Genomic DNA, 17350 nt, shown 5'->3' on the forward strand with positions numbered 1-17350 from the left:
TTTTTTTTTTTTTTTTTTTTTAGCCAAAGCAGTAGTGTTGTTTTAGAGCCCTGGTGTCTCAGGTGAATTAACTGATATAGGCATTTTTTTTTTTAGTAGCTGTAGCTGAGAAGGATCAAATGTGTGATTTTGTTGCTGATTGACCTTTGCCTTTTTACCTTAAGGGGGTATATGTTCTGCCCCTGATTATTGAAATGTGCCAGGTTGAGGGACTGGAGGGTTCCATTGAGAGGTAGTGTGGAGTTTATTTTGGGAAAGGAAAAATTAATAGCACTTCATTGATGTTTTTTACAGGAAGCTTGGTGAGCTTGCAAACTCTTGCAGAAGTAACCCGCTTGCTACCTCTGACCTGTATTAAGAGTTGTTGAGGGTTTTTCCCCCCTAACAATAACAAAACACCTTCAACTGCAGCCCTGTACTTACCTAATCAATTGGCACAGTCCTGATGATATTCTCCCTCCTTTGGGATTATACCATCTCTGTTATTACATGGCTCCTTACCCATCTTGAAGGACCTACACACACTTTTATCCATTTAGCTAATATCCTGAAAAATCTATATTTGCATTCTTCAGAAAAATTTTTATATCTATACCTCAGTGGCCCTGAGACACAAGATTGGTTGTGAGGAGGAACTTCCTAACAATGAGAAGTTTCCTGGGGTGGAATGGCTAACCTCTGGGAAGTAATAGTGTCTCTAATTTGAGCTCTTCAAGGAAAGGCTGGTTGACATATAAAGAGAATTCTTATTCAGGTTTGGGTTGGTCTACAGTGTCCCTACTCTTAGATCAGAAGGTATCTCTGCCTTATATGGCAGGCAGCAAAGGGTTTCTGACCCTTTACATTGTCCGTGCACCTGAGCCAGCATTCCTTAGTGTTACATATTTGGCTGAGAAGAGTAGATGATGTTTGTCTAGCTATGGTTTTTGTCTGCATGATCAAGTGGCTCTTCTGTATGGTCCCTTAATTGTATCCAAAGGTCCAAAGTACTGAGAGAGCAATTCTGAGAAGTTTGGTTTGTGCTGACATTAAAAAGTCACTGAAGCATTACATTTCTCATTTTTATTTTCCACATATGGGTAGCTTAAGAGGGTGCATTCCTCCAAGCTTATAGATCCAATAGGATTTAACAGACTCAAAAGGGGAATAATACGATCCTTCCTCTACTAGGGAATGGGATTGTTTTATTCTAGGGAATTAGAGGCAATAACAAAACTTAAGAGATAATTATATCATGCAGTAATGTGTGAATTCTCAGAGGAAAGTGAATCTGTTGGAAAGAATTCCCACTAGAAATTCATGGAAGTGTTATATATAAACTAGTAGGTAAAGACCTCTCTGTGGGGCTCAGGATTAGGGGAGACAACATTTGCAGTATTGAAGCAAAAAAGATCTGCTCATTTCCCTGTTCCTCTGTTGCTTTCAGAGTTCCACCCTTGAGGTATATGTCGGCATTGGCATGGGATAACCAGAAGTGTTTGGAAATGGCCCAAAAAGCTGTTTGATTTATTTTCTTTTGTTGGAAGGGGGATCCTCACAAATTTTGAGCAAGGGTAGTAAATAGGAAAACATTTTCAGCTAATGATTGTGAGAGCCTTGTTGGTACTTTCTATCAGATGGTGTTGATACCTGGAAAGAATTTTACCATCCTTTCCTTAATCACTTTCATATTAAAGAATAAATTAAATTCTCAAACCTTCCAAGCTTGACTTAACCATTTGTTTCACTGCTTTTGCTTATCCATCTTTTATAAGAACTCTAAAGAAACAACTAAATGGATTAAACAGTAACCCAAATCACAAATATATGTGAGGTTTCCAAGGTATTTTCCTCATAACAGCCATGTGATATAGGTAGAGCAAGTATTATCCCCTTTTTATAGGTAAGGAAACAATCTCAAAGAGATTGAGTAACCATGATCACACTGCTAGTGTTGAAAGTAGGATTAGAACCCAGGCCTTGACTCAAAGTCCAGCACTCAGTGTACTATGTAATCTTGCCTCTTTGTTCTCACATTCAAAGAAATGATAAAAAATCAAGAGGTGGAATAAGGAATGGGTGGGATATAAAATGAATATTCTTATCTCCTGGATACAAAATTGATTAAATCATCTATCCCAATATATGATCTGGCCACATGCCAACAACAACAAATTGTAGTTAGAAAATGAATTAAGCAGGGGTGACAGATTTCTCATGGTAACCCATCATTGTATTCCTTAAACAACTAAATCCTTCATCAGTGTTTGCTTCCTTCTGAATGGCAGGAAAGGTCTAAAGTATCTTTGAGTTCATGTTCTTTTATGGGACAGTTATCAGTATAGTTCTTCTCACCTACCCTTTGGTGAATAGATGATATATATATTCCAGGCTGAGGCAATGTTCCTTCCTAACATGGTCAGGTCAAGAAGCAATTAAAAGCCAAATTATTTCTGGCTAGAATCTGATGTCCAACCTTTGGACAACATTGACTGGGTTGGATTGGGTTGCTGTTGCAAAGGAGACTGGCATTTATGCCATGCCTTCACCTTGGCACATGAATTGAAATAATAGCCTGCTACTGTCTCCAAGCTGCCTGTTGACTTTGGCTAGGGAGGCTTATTTTTGGCTCTTATATTTTCCCTCCTGATTAAATTGCTTTCTCCCATTCTTTTCCAGTAACTGTATCGCAACATGTATGTCCTGTAGAGGACCCCAAATTTAATCACAAATACCAGAAAGCCAATGGGTAATTTATTAAGCGTTGTGAATGGGTGAACAAAGGATACTAACAGTGGTATGATGTTTGAATAATGTGTGTTGAATGAATGAATTAAAGAAATATTTATTAAGTGCCTAGTATGTGCAGGGCCCTGAAGCAAAACTCTGTGGGCAATACAAAGATTAGTAAAATGTGGTCCCTCCCCTCAAGGAGATTCTCTGAGAATTTTAATACTTAGAATATCAAACATAATCTACAAAGAGTTCAAACTATTTTGCAAATACATATTTTTACTTCTAACCTTTGTATCATCTTAGTTGAAAAAACCAAATAGGACTGATAGCTTTGTAATTAATACAGCTCATTCCCATATATTGAGACTTATTTGCTTTTGTAATCATTGAATAAGATTTTTGTTCTGTACAGACATACACTGATGGACGATTCTCAAACTTACCTGTCCATTCATACCTTTTCTTCCATTTGATACTTAATTCCATATTGAATATTATATATTTACACTTGGATGTCCACCAACATTTAGGATTTAACATGCAAACCAACCTCATCCTTTCCCTCATACAACCATCTTCCCAATTCTTTTAGCCTTCCAAATGTTATATAGTTCTGTTTGACTTTCTCTGCCAATTCCTAACCTATAGCTCTTCTTTGAAAGTATTCTACATAGAACTATAAGAACTATAAACCTAATCAGATATTTTTACATCCTACCATTCAGGAATTTAAATCGACTCCTATTTTTATAAGATCAAGCCTAAAAAACATCAAATTTTAGGCCATTTACCAACTGTAATCTTTGTAGCTTTTTTATTTCTCAGTTGGACTCTTTTGCCAAGGAACTTTGCCAAGGAAGAATTCCTATTCTCTCTAGTTTCAAGCTTCACAAGTGCTTTTCCCACACGGACTGTCCCTGTACTTTGCCAGTCACCTTTCCTCCCCTCTTATAGATAGATAGATAGATAGATAGATAGATAGATAGATAGATAGATAGATAGATAGATAGATAGATAGATGCCTTCAGCACATCACTATTTTCTGGGGGAAAGGCCAAAAGAAACATCCTTCCCTGCGGTGAAGAAAAACAACCAAGCAGAAATATCTTGTACAATGACAACATCTGACTCTGGTGTATGATATTTTGTCATAGTAGTTCCTTTCCTTTGTCATAAGAAAGATCTCCTTGCTTTCACAATAGTGCCCCAGTCTCTTTCCTCTAGGAAGGGTTCTCTTATGACATTCATGCACTTATCACATTCCGCTTTATATTATAGTTTTTTGTGGTATGTTTGTCCCTGTTTTAGCTCTGTTACTAAGCTCCATGAGGGCAAGGACTTGGGCTTAAATCTTTTGTGTTCCCCACAATTAGCACCCAGGGCATTGTGGAATAGTAGGTGCTTAGTAAACTTCAGTTCAGTGAATGAATTAAGCTGACTGATTATCCTGTCTGTTTTCTCTGCACTTAAATTACCCATTGTACTTGTTTTTGTCTTGCTTTGTGCTTTTCTTCCTTGGGTGTACTTACAGCCTGCTGTCCAACTGTGGTGTTAGCTTTTTAGAAGCTGTGGGGAGGTTTTTTGGTTTTTGTTTTTGTTTTTGTTTTTTTTTATGGAGTGATTTGCATACAGTGGGCTTTTTATAAGTGATGCTGATTGGCTGACGTGGTGGTGACCCTTTGAAATAGGAATTTAAAATATAACTATAAAAACATTTGGTTTCTTCATATTTATGTGATAAATCAGGTCTCTATAGTTAAGTGAGCTATGCTGCTGATTGCAGTTAAAATGTAAAAATGAGTTGGTTCAATTTTGCCTTTACATCCTCGTGGGTAATCAAAATTTTGCTTTGAAAACTTACAGCTGATGTTTTTGTTGATAATATGCATGCCTGAAAAGTAACTTTTTGTTCTCCATTTGGGGTAAAAGAGAGTGTAAAGGCATAAGTTAATCTAAGAAAGTAGATGGCTTCAAGGTATATTGGAATTATAGAGGAGGCTTTTTGTATAGTTTCTTTGCTAACCTCTTTGTTATAGAAGACCATGTGTGACATTTTAGAGTCCCAGCTTGTTAACCCTTCCCTACCACATTCTTCTGTTGGTTGTTTTGTGTTGGCCCCAGTCAAACTTTTTTCCCCCCTTTTTAGTGCACTGTACAGGTGAAGCTAGAGCTGGGACACCGAGCCCAGCTGAGGAAGAAGCCCACCACTGAGGGATTCACTCATGACTGGATGGTGTTTGTTCGAGGTCCAGAGCAGTGTGACATCCAACACTTCGTGGAAAGAGTGGTGTTTCGGCTACATGATAGCTTTCCAAAACCCAAACGGGGTGAGTGCTGTCCAGGTTCTCATAATCTTGCCTGGAATGGATATAACATCAAATTCCTTAGTCTTCAGATAGTTCAAAAATTTTTTTCCAACTTTTTTAAAGGGAACAGCAGAATACATTTTATACATTTGCTTTAGAGGTCTTATCTCTGGGCACTCTTGTTTAGAAGGAGATTAAACAGTATATGACCTTTCATTGAAAAATAATTGCTTTTTCTTTCTTATTTGGACCATTAGAACATATATTCTTTAATGTTTGAATTCTAGGTGAAAGAAAAGGGCACAGTGACTGATGACTGAATTTCGTTCCTTAGTTTTTTAAATAGAAGCGAAGAGTAACAGGGATAGTCCAAAATCATTTATATTTGCTTATGTAATTTCATAATTCTAGAGGTGCTATTTTGAGATTGGACAATTCTGGAATAAAATAATGAAGTTAAACTCATAAAATGAAAGCTTATTTTAGCCCTTTGCTAGCTTTCTTGGGTCTAGCTTCACTGTTATAAAATGGAAAGCATCACCTTTCAGAAAGATGTAAAATTTCAGCAAGTAGTTAAATCTTTTTATAAAGCTTGCTGTCTGTATGACTCACTTGCACTGTGGATATACAAGGACAGTAATGGTAATTATTTTTTAAATTTAAATGCTCTCTCCTGATAGCTAAGTCTCAGTGTGAGGGGAGAACTTCTAACCTCCTTTCCTTTTAAGCTTAAGCTGCTGATTGAATTCTAAGAGCAAACATATATGTCAATAATGAAGTAAATGGAACAGGTGGTAATGTCAACAAAGAGATGGAAAACAATGTGGATAATCCTTAGATAATTGAGCAAGAACAGGAGGCAGCAATGGGTAGCAGTTAGAGATGAGAAAAGCACTAGGTATACCTCAAAATATATTTTTTGGGGCCAGATATCTCCCCCTTTCCTTTTTTTCCTATTATGGTTTCTTTAAGTTATACCTTGAGAGTAAAGACTGCCCATAGTGCTTTGCAAGTATTGGGTAACTAATAAAGTATTTAATTTAAGTCAATTATTTGATAACCCATTTTTTGTATCTTTCCTAGATCATCTTTTCCCACCACTCCCAATTTTCACTTCTTTTTTCTATCTCAGACACCCAAATTAGGAAGATATATGCACCATTCACTCAATCTGCTATATTCCAGGGTATCAGCTGTTAAAAACTAAAAGTATGTACCAGAGATCTTCATTTTTATTCATCTCCCTCCTTATTAGAATTATAGGATCATAGGGATTAGAGGTAGAAGGAATTTTGAAAGATCATCTAATCTAGTACTTTTTATTTATAAATGAGGAAACTGAGGCTCAAGGGGAAAGGGATTTGCTTAAGGTTATATGGATATTAAGTAGCCAAGTTGAGATCTGAACTCAATTTTCTACCAAATCAGTGACTTTCCACATATATATTTTTTTGATAGATACTTGGAAAAATGTTTTTACAAGTTTTTCCTTTCCTTTCCTACCACAGTCCATTATACAAATTGTCAATAAAGGAAACTCTGCACCCATTTCCTATACTGGAGGATCCTAGAGGACTATTTATTATTTAAAGAGAAATGAGATAGCTTAACAGTTAGTTAGGGGAAAAGAAAGACTGAACTGGTTTAGAATGTGGAAAATTAGTTCCCAGATAACGAAGGGTAATTTTGCTTCCCTTTCAGGGCTTCTGCCCTTCTAATGTGGCCTTTTAAAAAAATCCTTACCTTCCATCTTAGAATAACTACTGTGTATTGGTTCTAAGGCAGATGAGCGGTAAGGGCTAGGCAATGGGGGTTAAGTGACTTGCCCAGGTCACTCAGCTAGGAAGTATCTGAGGTCAGATTTGAACTCAGGACCTCCCATCTCTAGGCCTTGTTCTCAATCCATTGAGCCACCCAACTGCCCCCTAATGTGGCATTTTTGAGGGAAGTCTTGAGAATAGTATAGCTGAGGTTAGATGGCATTTTAGAGGGCCCTGTCCATTAGATCCAAACTATTATAAAGTCTCTTCAATGTTAACAATTACAAATGGATTATTATTTTGTATATGCATGTTTATTAGTTAGCTAATAAGATGCAATCTAATAGGGATAAATCTAAAGTTCTCTACATGGATTAAAAATGTCAACTATAAAGGTATTCCAGCTCTGCCACTTAAATATCTTTCTGTCTTTGGGCAGATTGTTTAATGTTTTAGTTCCCTCATCTACAAAATGAGGGATTTGGACTAGGTAATCTCTCTCATCTTCATTCCACCACTAAATTCTATGTTCCTGTGTACAAATTTTGGAGAAACATGCTAGTTAATAGGTTATTAGTTAACTGCAAGCTTAATATGTATACCTTCTATGTAATGTGACAGCCAAAAAAGTTAATACAATCTTATACATAATATTGAGAAAGAAGGGAATGGCCTTGGATAAGAGTATATACCTAAACTACATACTATAACCTTCTCTCTAGATTTTCAGGAAGTCATTCTCTCCTTCTCCTGCCTATCAGACCTCTTCTTCTCAAGTTCTTATGCTGTATCCTCATCCATATCATGCCCTCTAAATATAGGTGTCCCTCATTGTTCGGATCTGGGCCCTTTTTTCCCTCTGTACTGCTTCATTTGATAAGCTCATCAGTTTCCATGAATTTAATTACCACCTATAGTGATGATTCTCGAATGTACCTATCCTTTCTTAATTTCTTTGTTGACCTCCCATCGTGAATCTCCCAGCTACCTTTCAGACATCTCAAATTGGAGGTCCAGCAAACATGTTAAACTCAACATGTCTAACTTATCTTTTCCCTTAAGCCCTCCCTCCTCCTAACTTATATTATTTTAGAGGTCACCACCATCCTTCCAATCCCTCAGGTTTACAACTTAGATGTCATCCTCCATTCCTCACAATCTCTCAGCTCTCATCTTGTTACCATTCTTGAATATATGTCCCTTTCTCTCTGACAGTGCCACCATTCTAGTGCAGGCCCTTATCACCTTATTGAAGTGACCTGCTGATGGGTCCACTTGCCTAAAGTTTCTCCTAACTCCAGTCCATCCTCCATTCAGCTACCAAAGCAGTTTTCCAAAGTGATGATTAGCAGGTCCAATCACATCACCCCTTACTCTGTAAAGTCCATTGAATCCTTATTGCCTCCAGGATCAAATACAAAATTCTCTATTTGACTTTCAAAGTTCTTAATAACCTACTCATTTAACTCTGCCCCCACTTTTCCAGTTTGCTTAACCTCACATGTACTCTTCAATCTTATGACACTGGCCTCTGCTCATTCATGAACAAGACACTTCATCTCTCACTTTCTTCCATTTTCTCTGGCTGTCCCCCATATCTGGAATGCTCTTCCCTCATCTCTGCCTACTGGCTTCCTGTAAGTTCCAACTAAAACCCCGTCTTAAGGAACCCTTTCCTAACCCCTCTTAATTTTAGTTTCTTCCTTCTTTTAATTATTTCCTTTTTAACCTGCTCATAGGATAAAAAGGAAATAATATTTATACATAGCTGTTAACAAATCTTCCCTGTTAGATTGTGAGCTCTTTGTGGGTAGGAACTGTCTTTTGCCTCTTTATATCCTCTGTGCTTACCAGAGTGCCTGGTACATAATATGTTCTTGAAATAAATGCTTATTGACTGACATATAGAATGTTTTAAGTCCTGGACACCTTGTCACAGATAGGAGCCTGTGTAGAGAAGATTAGCCAGAATGGTGAGAGGAAAGGAAGCCTGGGCAGATGAGGGCTGGTTGGAGGAATTGGTTTAGCCTGGAGAGAGAGGATTGAGAGAGTCATGATAGCTGTTTTTAGGTAGTTGAAGGACTATCATTTGGAAGGAGAGATTAGACTTATTTAAAAGATACTATATCCTCATTCTAAGATTAGCAAATTTCTACTTCTTCCTTTTCCAATCCTGGTGATAACAGAATCCCTGGCTGCCATGGGGAGATTTGCTACTACCTATAGCTATTATTTCACTCATCTTTCATTCCTATCTATCTTAGTCTTACTCTCTGCAAATTCCTCTCCCATTCTGCTCTCCCTTCTCATCATATTCTTTGGAGCCCCCGTTTTATAATTAATAAAATGTTCTTCACATTGGTCCTTTTTCTGGCAATCCCAGGACACTTAACTTTTTCTAATACTGTATATACTGTTTTTCGTATCCAACAACATACTGAGACAGCAAGAAAAGCAGACTTTTGCTTCTTACTTTACATTGCAGACCTTCCTTTTACCTTGATAAGAAATAACTTTCTTTCTTTTGAAGTATATTCTATCTAAATATCACTCTATTAGGATTCTTTTGGTAGATATTACCTAAGCCCCAGGTCATTCTCTCTTCTTAAGGAATTCAGAACCTAGTTCAGTCTTCTTACATACTCTCAACTCCTTCCCTGATATTTAGGGACATCAGTTTGTACATGTTAATAGTGAAGTGAAAAGAATGCTAGATTTAGAATCAGAACACACAGGTAGAAAGTGCCTAAGTCTAGATCAGAACCTGGATCCTAATGGATGTGGAAACATCTTTTTTAGAGTCTCATCTCCTTCAAGTAGTTCTATTCATTAATATTGTTACGTAGTCATCATGTATCCTTTTATTTCTGCCTTTTTCACTTTGTATTTATTAGTCACATAATTCTTACCTTGAAGAAATCCTCTCAGTTTCCCATTTGTTATTTCTTACTACTCAAGAATATTCACAAGAATACTACACAAGAGTATACATAAGGATCCTTACCAGTAAAATGTGCCATAGGCATTTCATATTCGGTGCGTGCCAGACAATTTATCTGTCCCCTCAAATCCATCATATTTTCTCACTTTCTTATTTCAGACACTACCATCTGTGCAGTAATCAGAATTCCTTCTTAAGTCTTTACTCTTTCACTTCTCTTATACAGTCACCAAGTTGTGTAGTCTCTTCTCTACATATCTCGTATTCATCCCCTTTCAGTCACTGGTCACTTGGGTCCTTATCATCTCTTACCTAGTCTATTTCAGTAGCTTCTTAATTGGTTTTCTTCTTTTCAGTTTCTGCCTTCTCATCCGTCTTCTACAGTTTCCAAATTCATATTCCTAAAGCATTGGTTTCTTTTCATCACTCCTTTGCTTAAGAAGCTCCAGTGGCTACTTATTGCATCTGTGATAAAAGGCATTTAAAGACCATCACAATCTGGCTCCAAGCTTTTTTTACCCAAATCAATTTCATATTACTCACGTTTTCTTTGTTGGAGTCAAATTCTCCTACTTGCTATTCTCTTGTAGATTGCATTCTATTTCTCACCTTCATGCTTTTTCAAAGACTTTTTCTCCTATCTGGAATATGTGCTCTCTCCAGGCTTCCACTTGGAATCCCTTAGTGGCCTTCAAGGTTCAGCTCGAATGCTACCTCCTACCCAGGACCTTTCATAATCTCTCTGCCCTTCCATCCACAGTTGCTTATGCTTTTTCCTCCCTGGCATTACTTTATATATGTTTTTTATTGACTTATCTGGTTACATGCTGTTCCTCTCCCTAGTAGACTATAAACTCCTTCAGGGCAGAGACTGTTTTGTTTTATCCTCATCATCTAGCACAGCGTACCACACATAGTAGGTGCTTAACAAATGCTTGTTGAAGGAATGAATTAAATTCTGCTTGGCCCCAGTAGGCAGACTGAGCAACTGGTGGAAGCTGGAGAAAGCAATTTAAGTTAAATATAAGAAACATTTCTAACATTGAGACATCCAGAAGTGGAATGATCTGCCTTAGGAATTAGTGGGTTCTCCTTCATTTGAGCTTTTTTTTTTTGTTTTTGGATAGTTTTTTAAGCATTTAATAAATGTTTATTATGTGCTTGGCATTCTGCTTGGGGATAATATTTCTTATAATATTTTATATGTATATATAAAATGAAATGATATAACATTATATAATGCTATACATTTAATAATATCAACAGCTACTATATAGTACTTACTATGTGCCAGGCACTGTTATAAAAAGTGTTTTATAATTATCTCATTTGATCTCACAACCACACTGGGAGGTAGATGCTATTGTCATCCACACTTTATATAGAAGAGGAAATTACCAGCAAGAAAGATAGTCCCCTTTCCTTAGAAATATATAATAAATTACACACTTTACTTTCAAAATTGTCCTTTTTGTCTATGCTTTCTTTTCTTCTGTTCTCTTTCTCCATTAAAAAAATTTTCAGTGACCTTTTTTGGGAGAGGGGGAATCACTATTGGTAAGCCTCCTTTCACCTTACCCTGCCCCAAATAAAAGCCAAGATATTATAAAAACTGATAAATAATCATAACAAGGCAAAAAAAAAAATCTAAGGCTCTTTTTGAGTTCATCACCTCTCAGTCAGGAATTGAATAATCTACTTCTTCATAAGTCATCTGGAGACATATTCTTAACTATTTCAGAATTGTTTTTTGTTTACAATGTTACTGTCCTTATAAATTACTTTCTTGGTTCTGTTTTTTTTTTAACACTGAACCATTTCATACTACTTTCTGTTCCTTGAATTTATCTCTTTCATAAATTCTTATGGTGCAATAATCCACTCTCTTCATATATCACTATTTGCTCAGTGATTCCCCAATTGATAGGTACTGCCTTTGATTCCAGATTTTTCTTTTAATTCCTCACCTTAGTTCTCCATTGGATGGTTGACCTTTTATAAGGCTGTTGGGAGGGAATTTCTGTTCTAGTTCTGAGATCCTGCAATGTATAGAATATCTTAGGGAGTAATGTTGGGGAGTGCCAGTGAATCAGAAGAGAGGGTCTCTACCTAGTTTCTGAAGAGGTGTAGCATTGGATATGTTTATTTAGTAAGCTGCTATGGATTTCATTAAGTGAGTGAGGTGGAACCAAGACTGATACTGGGGGCCTTTCATGATTTCAACTAGAAGTGAAGCCATTGCCTGCTTTGTGATTTTGAGGTTCTATTAATTAGGTATAAGCTACTTAAGACTTCCTCAGGCTTTATAATAAAGCACCTATCGCTTCATTATCTGCTTTCTGATTTTGAGGTGTCTGTTAGTTTAACATGATAGTTTAACATGATAAGGATCCATTTTTGCTCTCTATCTCACTCTCCTTCCCTCTTAGATAGAGTCAGAGTGGCCTAGTAGAAAAAGCACAGGTACCGAAGTCAGGAAAGCTAGCTTCTGGTTTTGCTTACTTTGTTTCATGACTAGAGACATATCACTTAGGCACCTAGTGCCTCCTTTAAAGGGGTATAAGGAAAATGGTTTATAAAACTTAAGGAACTATAGAGGTTTCAGCTGCTATTGTAAGTGGTAAATGAAAATAATTTAATTGCTCAATGGTTAATTCAGGGTGAGCATCAGCCTTCAAGAAGGATTGAGAACTGGTGTCTCAATTTGTTTTTTGTATATAATAAGTTATAGGCTTGTAGCAGATTGATTCAGTAGCTTCCGTCAGTGTGAGCATGTTGATCTGAAGAAGTTTGTTACACAGAAAGGAGGTGAAGAAGAAGGTAGGGCTGAGGAAACCACTAAAGAACTATTCTAAGACCCCATATTTTGCTGCTTCTGAACTTATTTACATTTCATGTTGCTACTTAGATAAAGGACAACTGGGCACTTACAGATGACTCAATGAAACCTTTCACTGCTGCCAAAAACCTACTCTACTGACTGGTTTAGCCAAAACCACCATGGTGTTAGGGAAAATGATCATCTTGGCCTTAGTTCTTTTAATTTCTGGAGAATTTAGGAATACAGTTAAGCATACTTATGGCCTTGAGAGCCTTTTTAGGAATGTTTTGGTTTCCTTAAGTAAGGAAGGTGCTACAACATGTGCTGGCTTATGCAGCCAGCATAGAAGCATTCATAGAAACAACATAATGTATATGTAGCCCTGGAGTCAGTCAGGTAGACCTGGGTTCAAATCCTGCCTCTACATGACCTGAGCAAGTCACTTAACCTTTAGGCTTCAATTCTTTGTCTATAAAAATGATGGGGTTGAACCTAGATAACTTCTATGGTCCCTTTTAGCTGTAAATCCTGTGAACTGACCTACTCCGTTGGTCATGTGTTTCCCAACTGCTACAGTCATGTGCCTGGCAGCACCCGGTCTTACATTGTCTTGTGTGATTATATGATGTCCAAGGTGATGAGTTAGCAGGACCAGTGGGATTTCATGGGAGGAATTAGGAATACCTCGTAGCATATGAAATCATAATTTTTTATTGAAACTCCCTCTGGTCCTTTAATTTTGTCCTTTTTTAAAAAAAATCAGTGATGCTAACAGCTTAGTGAAATTTGTTTAATGTTTTACCAAGCATTTTATATTATCTCAGCTCCTCACAATAGTCCTATGACATACATAGCACAGGTATTTTTAGATGATCATTTTTGAGATGAGATGACCAGGATGATATAGTTAGCTAGTATTAGGATCTGAGGAAATTGCATAAAAATCTATCCTCACATTCTAAGTCTGGTACTCACCCTAGTATTTAATGCTACCTTCTCTGATTGCCTTATATAGAACAGTGGGCAAAATTTACCTCATTTATGGCTAGGGGTTTATATTAAAATTTAGCTTAACAGAGAAGTCAACCAACTAACGAGCATTTTTTTAAGAAACTCTTTTGTTCCAGATTCTGGGCCAACTACTAGGGATACAAAGACAAAAGTGAAACAGTCCCTACTTATATTTTCTCTCTCTCTCTCTCTCTCTCTCTCTCTCTCTCTCTCTCTCTCTTTCCATATATATGTGTGTGTGTGTGTGTATTCTATGGGAGCTTTATATTCTAATGGCAAAAACATGCATGTGTTTTAGTATACATATGTGTATAATAAAACATAACATGTAAAATGAATACAAAATAGTTTTGAAAGAGGGGCACAGTAGCCAGGGGAAGAATCAGAAAAAAGGCTTCATGTTGGAAGTCCTAAAGTAAGAGCTTATCCTGGAAGAACTTTATGCCAAAGATAAAACTTGGATGGTGGAGTGAAAGGGGCCATTGGCCCAAGTGAGGCTGGAAGAGCTGGAGACTTGTATTATTTATATTTTACCTTGAATCTGTATGACCTTGGGCAAATCCCTTCTCCCTGAACCTCCCCATTCCTATCTTTAAGAGGAAGATTTGGACTAGATCAGGGGTTCTTAACCCTTGTGTCATGGACCCCATTAGTAGTCTAGGAAAGTCTATGGACCTCTTCTCAGAATAATATTTTTAAACATATTACATATAAAATATACAACATTAGAAAGGAAACCAAAAATTCACAGAACTCAAGTTAAGAACCCCAGAACCAGATGATCTCAGTATACCTAAAATTTTGACATTCTTTGTTCCTATGATTCTAGCTAAGTTGCTTTTCTAATATTTATTTTTACCCCTTTAAACTCTCATACCCTTCACAGATAACTCGTGTTTTGGTGTAAGACATAAAGGGATGTGGCATTTAATATTTCTAAGTGAAAACCCAGCCACCTCAAGCCTCTTATCATTTTTTAAAAATTATACTTTCTTTGTTAAAATATGGTTCCACGGCAAAAGAGTGGTAAGGGCTAAGTAATTAGGGTTAAGTGATATACCCAGGGACACATAGCTAGGAAAAAGTGTTTGAGACTTGATTTGAACGGAGGACTTCCTGTCTCTAGACCTGGCTTTCTGTCCGTTGAGTGATCTATCTGCCCCAAAACCCATTATCATTGAAAGAGCATCTAATTATTTGAGTCAGTAGATAGTAAGTAAGGTTGCTTGGTAAAAAAGGCTGATAGTGTTTTAGTTAGTTATTGTTGGGATTTTTAACATTTTTTTCTTCCTCCCTAGTGTGCAAAGAGCCCCCTTACAAAGTGGAAGAGTCTGGCTATGCGGGTTTCATCATGCCCATTGAAGTTCACTTCAAGAACAAGGTAAAGAGTTTTTTGCCTTTGACTTTGTTTCTACCCAGAGGACTGGAATTTGCTTGAATTTCTTGACTTTGAAGGTGTTTCCTTTCTTTTCCCTGATAAATAGAATTCAGTCTCAAGTCTGATTGGGTATTCCCTTCAATAGCACAGCCCCTTGTTTCGTACCTTGGTAGATGTATCTTCCTGAGTTGCTCTACTCTAAACGTTTTCCTACTGGTGTATCTTCTAGTGTGAAGCTTCTTTGACCTTATTTAGATTGGTTTTTATGGGTTTTTATTTTTATTTTTAAAATTTTATTTATTTAATTAATTGAATTAGAATATTTTTCCATGATTCCATGATTCATGTTTTCAACCCTTCCCTTCTCTCTCCCCCTTCCTGGAGCTGACAAGCAATTCTACTAGGTTTTACATATATCATTGTTCAAAATCTATTTCCCATATTATTAATATTTGCAATAGAATGATCAATTAAAGTCAATACTCCCAATCATATACCCATTGAACCATGTGATCAATCATATGTTTTTCTTCTGCATTTCTACTCCCTACAGTTCTTTCTCTAGATGTGGATAGCTTCTTTCTCATAGATTCCTCTGGATTATCCTGGATCATTGCATGCTGCTAGTAGAGAAGTCCATTACGTTCGATTGTGCTACATGTATAAATCTCTGTGTATAATGTTCTGGTTCTGCTCCTTTTGCTCTGCATCAATTCCTAGAGGTCTTTCTAGTTCATGTGGAATTCCTCTAGTTCATCATTCCTTTCAGCACAATAGTATTCCCTCACCATCAGATACCATAATTTGTTCAGCCATTCCCGAATCGGTGGACAGCCCTTCCTTTTCCAGGTTTTTGCCACTACAAAGAGCATAGCTATAAATATTTTTGTACACATTTTCCCCTATTATCTCTTATGCATTCTTTTAAAGCCCTTTGGGCATAGTTTCAAATTGCCTTCCAGAATGGTTGGATCAATTTCCAACTCCACCAGCAATGCATTAGTGTCTCAATTTTGCCACATCCCCTCCAACATTTATTACTTTCCTTTGCTGTCATATTGGCCAATCTGCTAGGTGTAAGGTGGTACCTCAGAGTTGTTTTGATTTGCATTTCTCTAATAATGAGAGATTTAGAACACTTTTTCATGTGCTTATTGATAGTTTTGATTCTTTATCTGAAAACTGCCTATTCATGTCTCTTGCCCATTTATCAATTGAGGAATGGCTTGACTTTTTTTGTATAATTGATTTAGCTCCTTATAAATTTGAGAAATTAGACCTTTGTCAGAGGTTTTTGTTATAAAGATTTTTTCCCAATTTGTTGCTTCCCTTCTAATTTTGGTTGTGTTGATTTTGTTTGTACAAAACCTTTTAAATTTAATGTAATCAAAACTATTCATTTTACATTTCGTAATATTTGCTGTCTCTTGCTTGGTCTTAAATTCTTTCCTTTCCCATAGATCTGACAGGTATACAATTCTATGTTCACCTAATTTACTTATAGTTTCCTTCTTCATATCTAAGTCATTTATCCATTCTGAATTTATCTTGGTGTAGGGTGTGAGATGTTGATCTAAACCTAATCTTCCCCATACTATTTTCCAATTTTCCCAGCAGTTTTTGTCAAACAGTAGGTTCTTGTTCCACAAGCTGGGATCTTTGGGTTTATCGTATGCTATTTTGCTGAGGACATTTACCCCAAGTCTATTTCACTGATCCTCCCTTCTGTCTCTTAGCCAGTACCATATTGTTTTGATGACCACTGCTTTATAGTACAGTTTAAGATCTGGTACTGCTAGGCCCCCATCCTTCACATTTTTTTTCATTATTTCCTTTGATATTCTTGATCATTTGTTCTTCCAAATAAGCTTTGTTATAATTTTTCCTAATTTAGTTAAAAAAGTTTCTTGGTAGTTTGATAGGTATGGCGCTGAATAAGTAAATTAATTTGGATAGGATTGTCATTTTTATTGTTAGCTCATCCTACCCATGTGCAATTAATGTTTTTCCAATTATTTAGATCTAGTTTTAATTGTGTGGAAAGCATTTTGTAGTTGTGTTCATATAATTCCTTTGTCTTGGAAGAGAGATTCCTAAGTGTTTTATTTTGTCTAGGGTGATTTTAACTGGGATTTCTCTTTCCAACTCTTGCTGCTGAATTGGGTTGGAAATATATAGAAATGCTGATGATTTATGTGGGTTTGTTTTGTATCCTGCAACTTTGCTAAAGTTGTTGATTATTTCTATTAGCTTTTTAGTTGATTCTCTAGGATTCTTTAAGTAGACCATCACATCATCTGCAAAGATTGATAGTTTGATCTTCTCATTGTCTATTTTAATCCCTTCAATTTCTTTTTCTTCACTACTTGCTACTGCTAGTGTTTCTAGTACAATGTTAAATAATAGAGTTGATAATGG

The 17350-nt window shown here is 36.6% G+C and overlaps 1 protein-coding gene across 1 annotated transcript in view; it reads left to right on the forward strand.

The window, feature by feature from the left end:
- Positions 1-17350, forward strand: part of MLLT1 (MLLT1 super elongation complex subunit) — a 129974-nt gene that overhangs the window by 21297 nt on the left and 91327 nt on the right. Inside the window, exons 2-3 of the mRNA XM_044685213.1 lie at positions 4862-5042; positions 14853-14935. Of these exons, the coding sequence (XP_044541148.1) occupies positions 4862-5042; positions 14853-14935 (264 nt within the window). The remainder of the gene's footprint in view (positions 1-4861; positions 5043-14852; positions 14936-17350) is intronic.

Source organism: Gracilinanus agilis, chromosome 1 (genome assembly GCF_016433145.1).
Source record: "Gracilinanus agilis isolate LMUSP501 chromosome 1, AgileGrace, whole genome shotgun sequence".
NCBI classification, from domain to species: Eukaryota; Metazoa; Chordata; class Mammalia; order Didelphimorphia; family Didelphidae; genus Gracilinanus; species Gracilinanus agilis.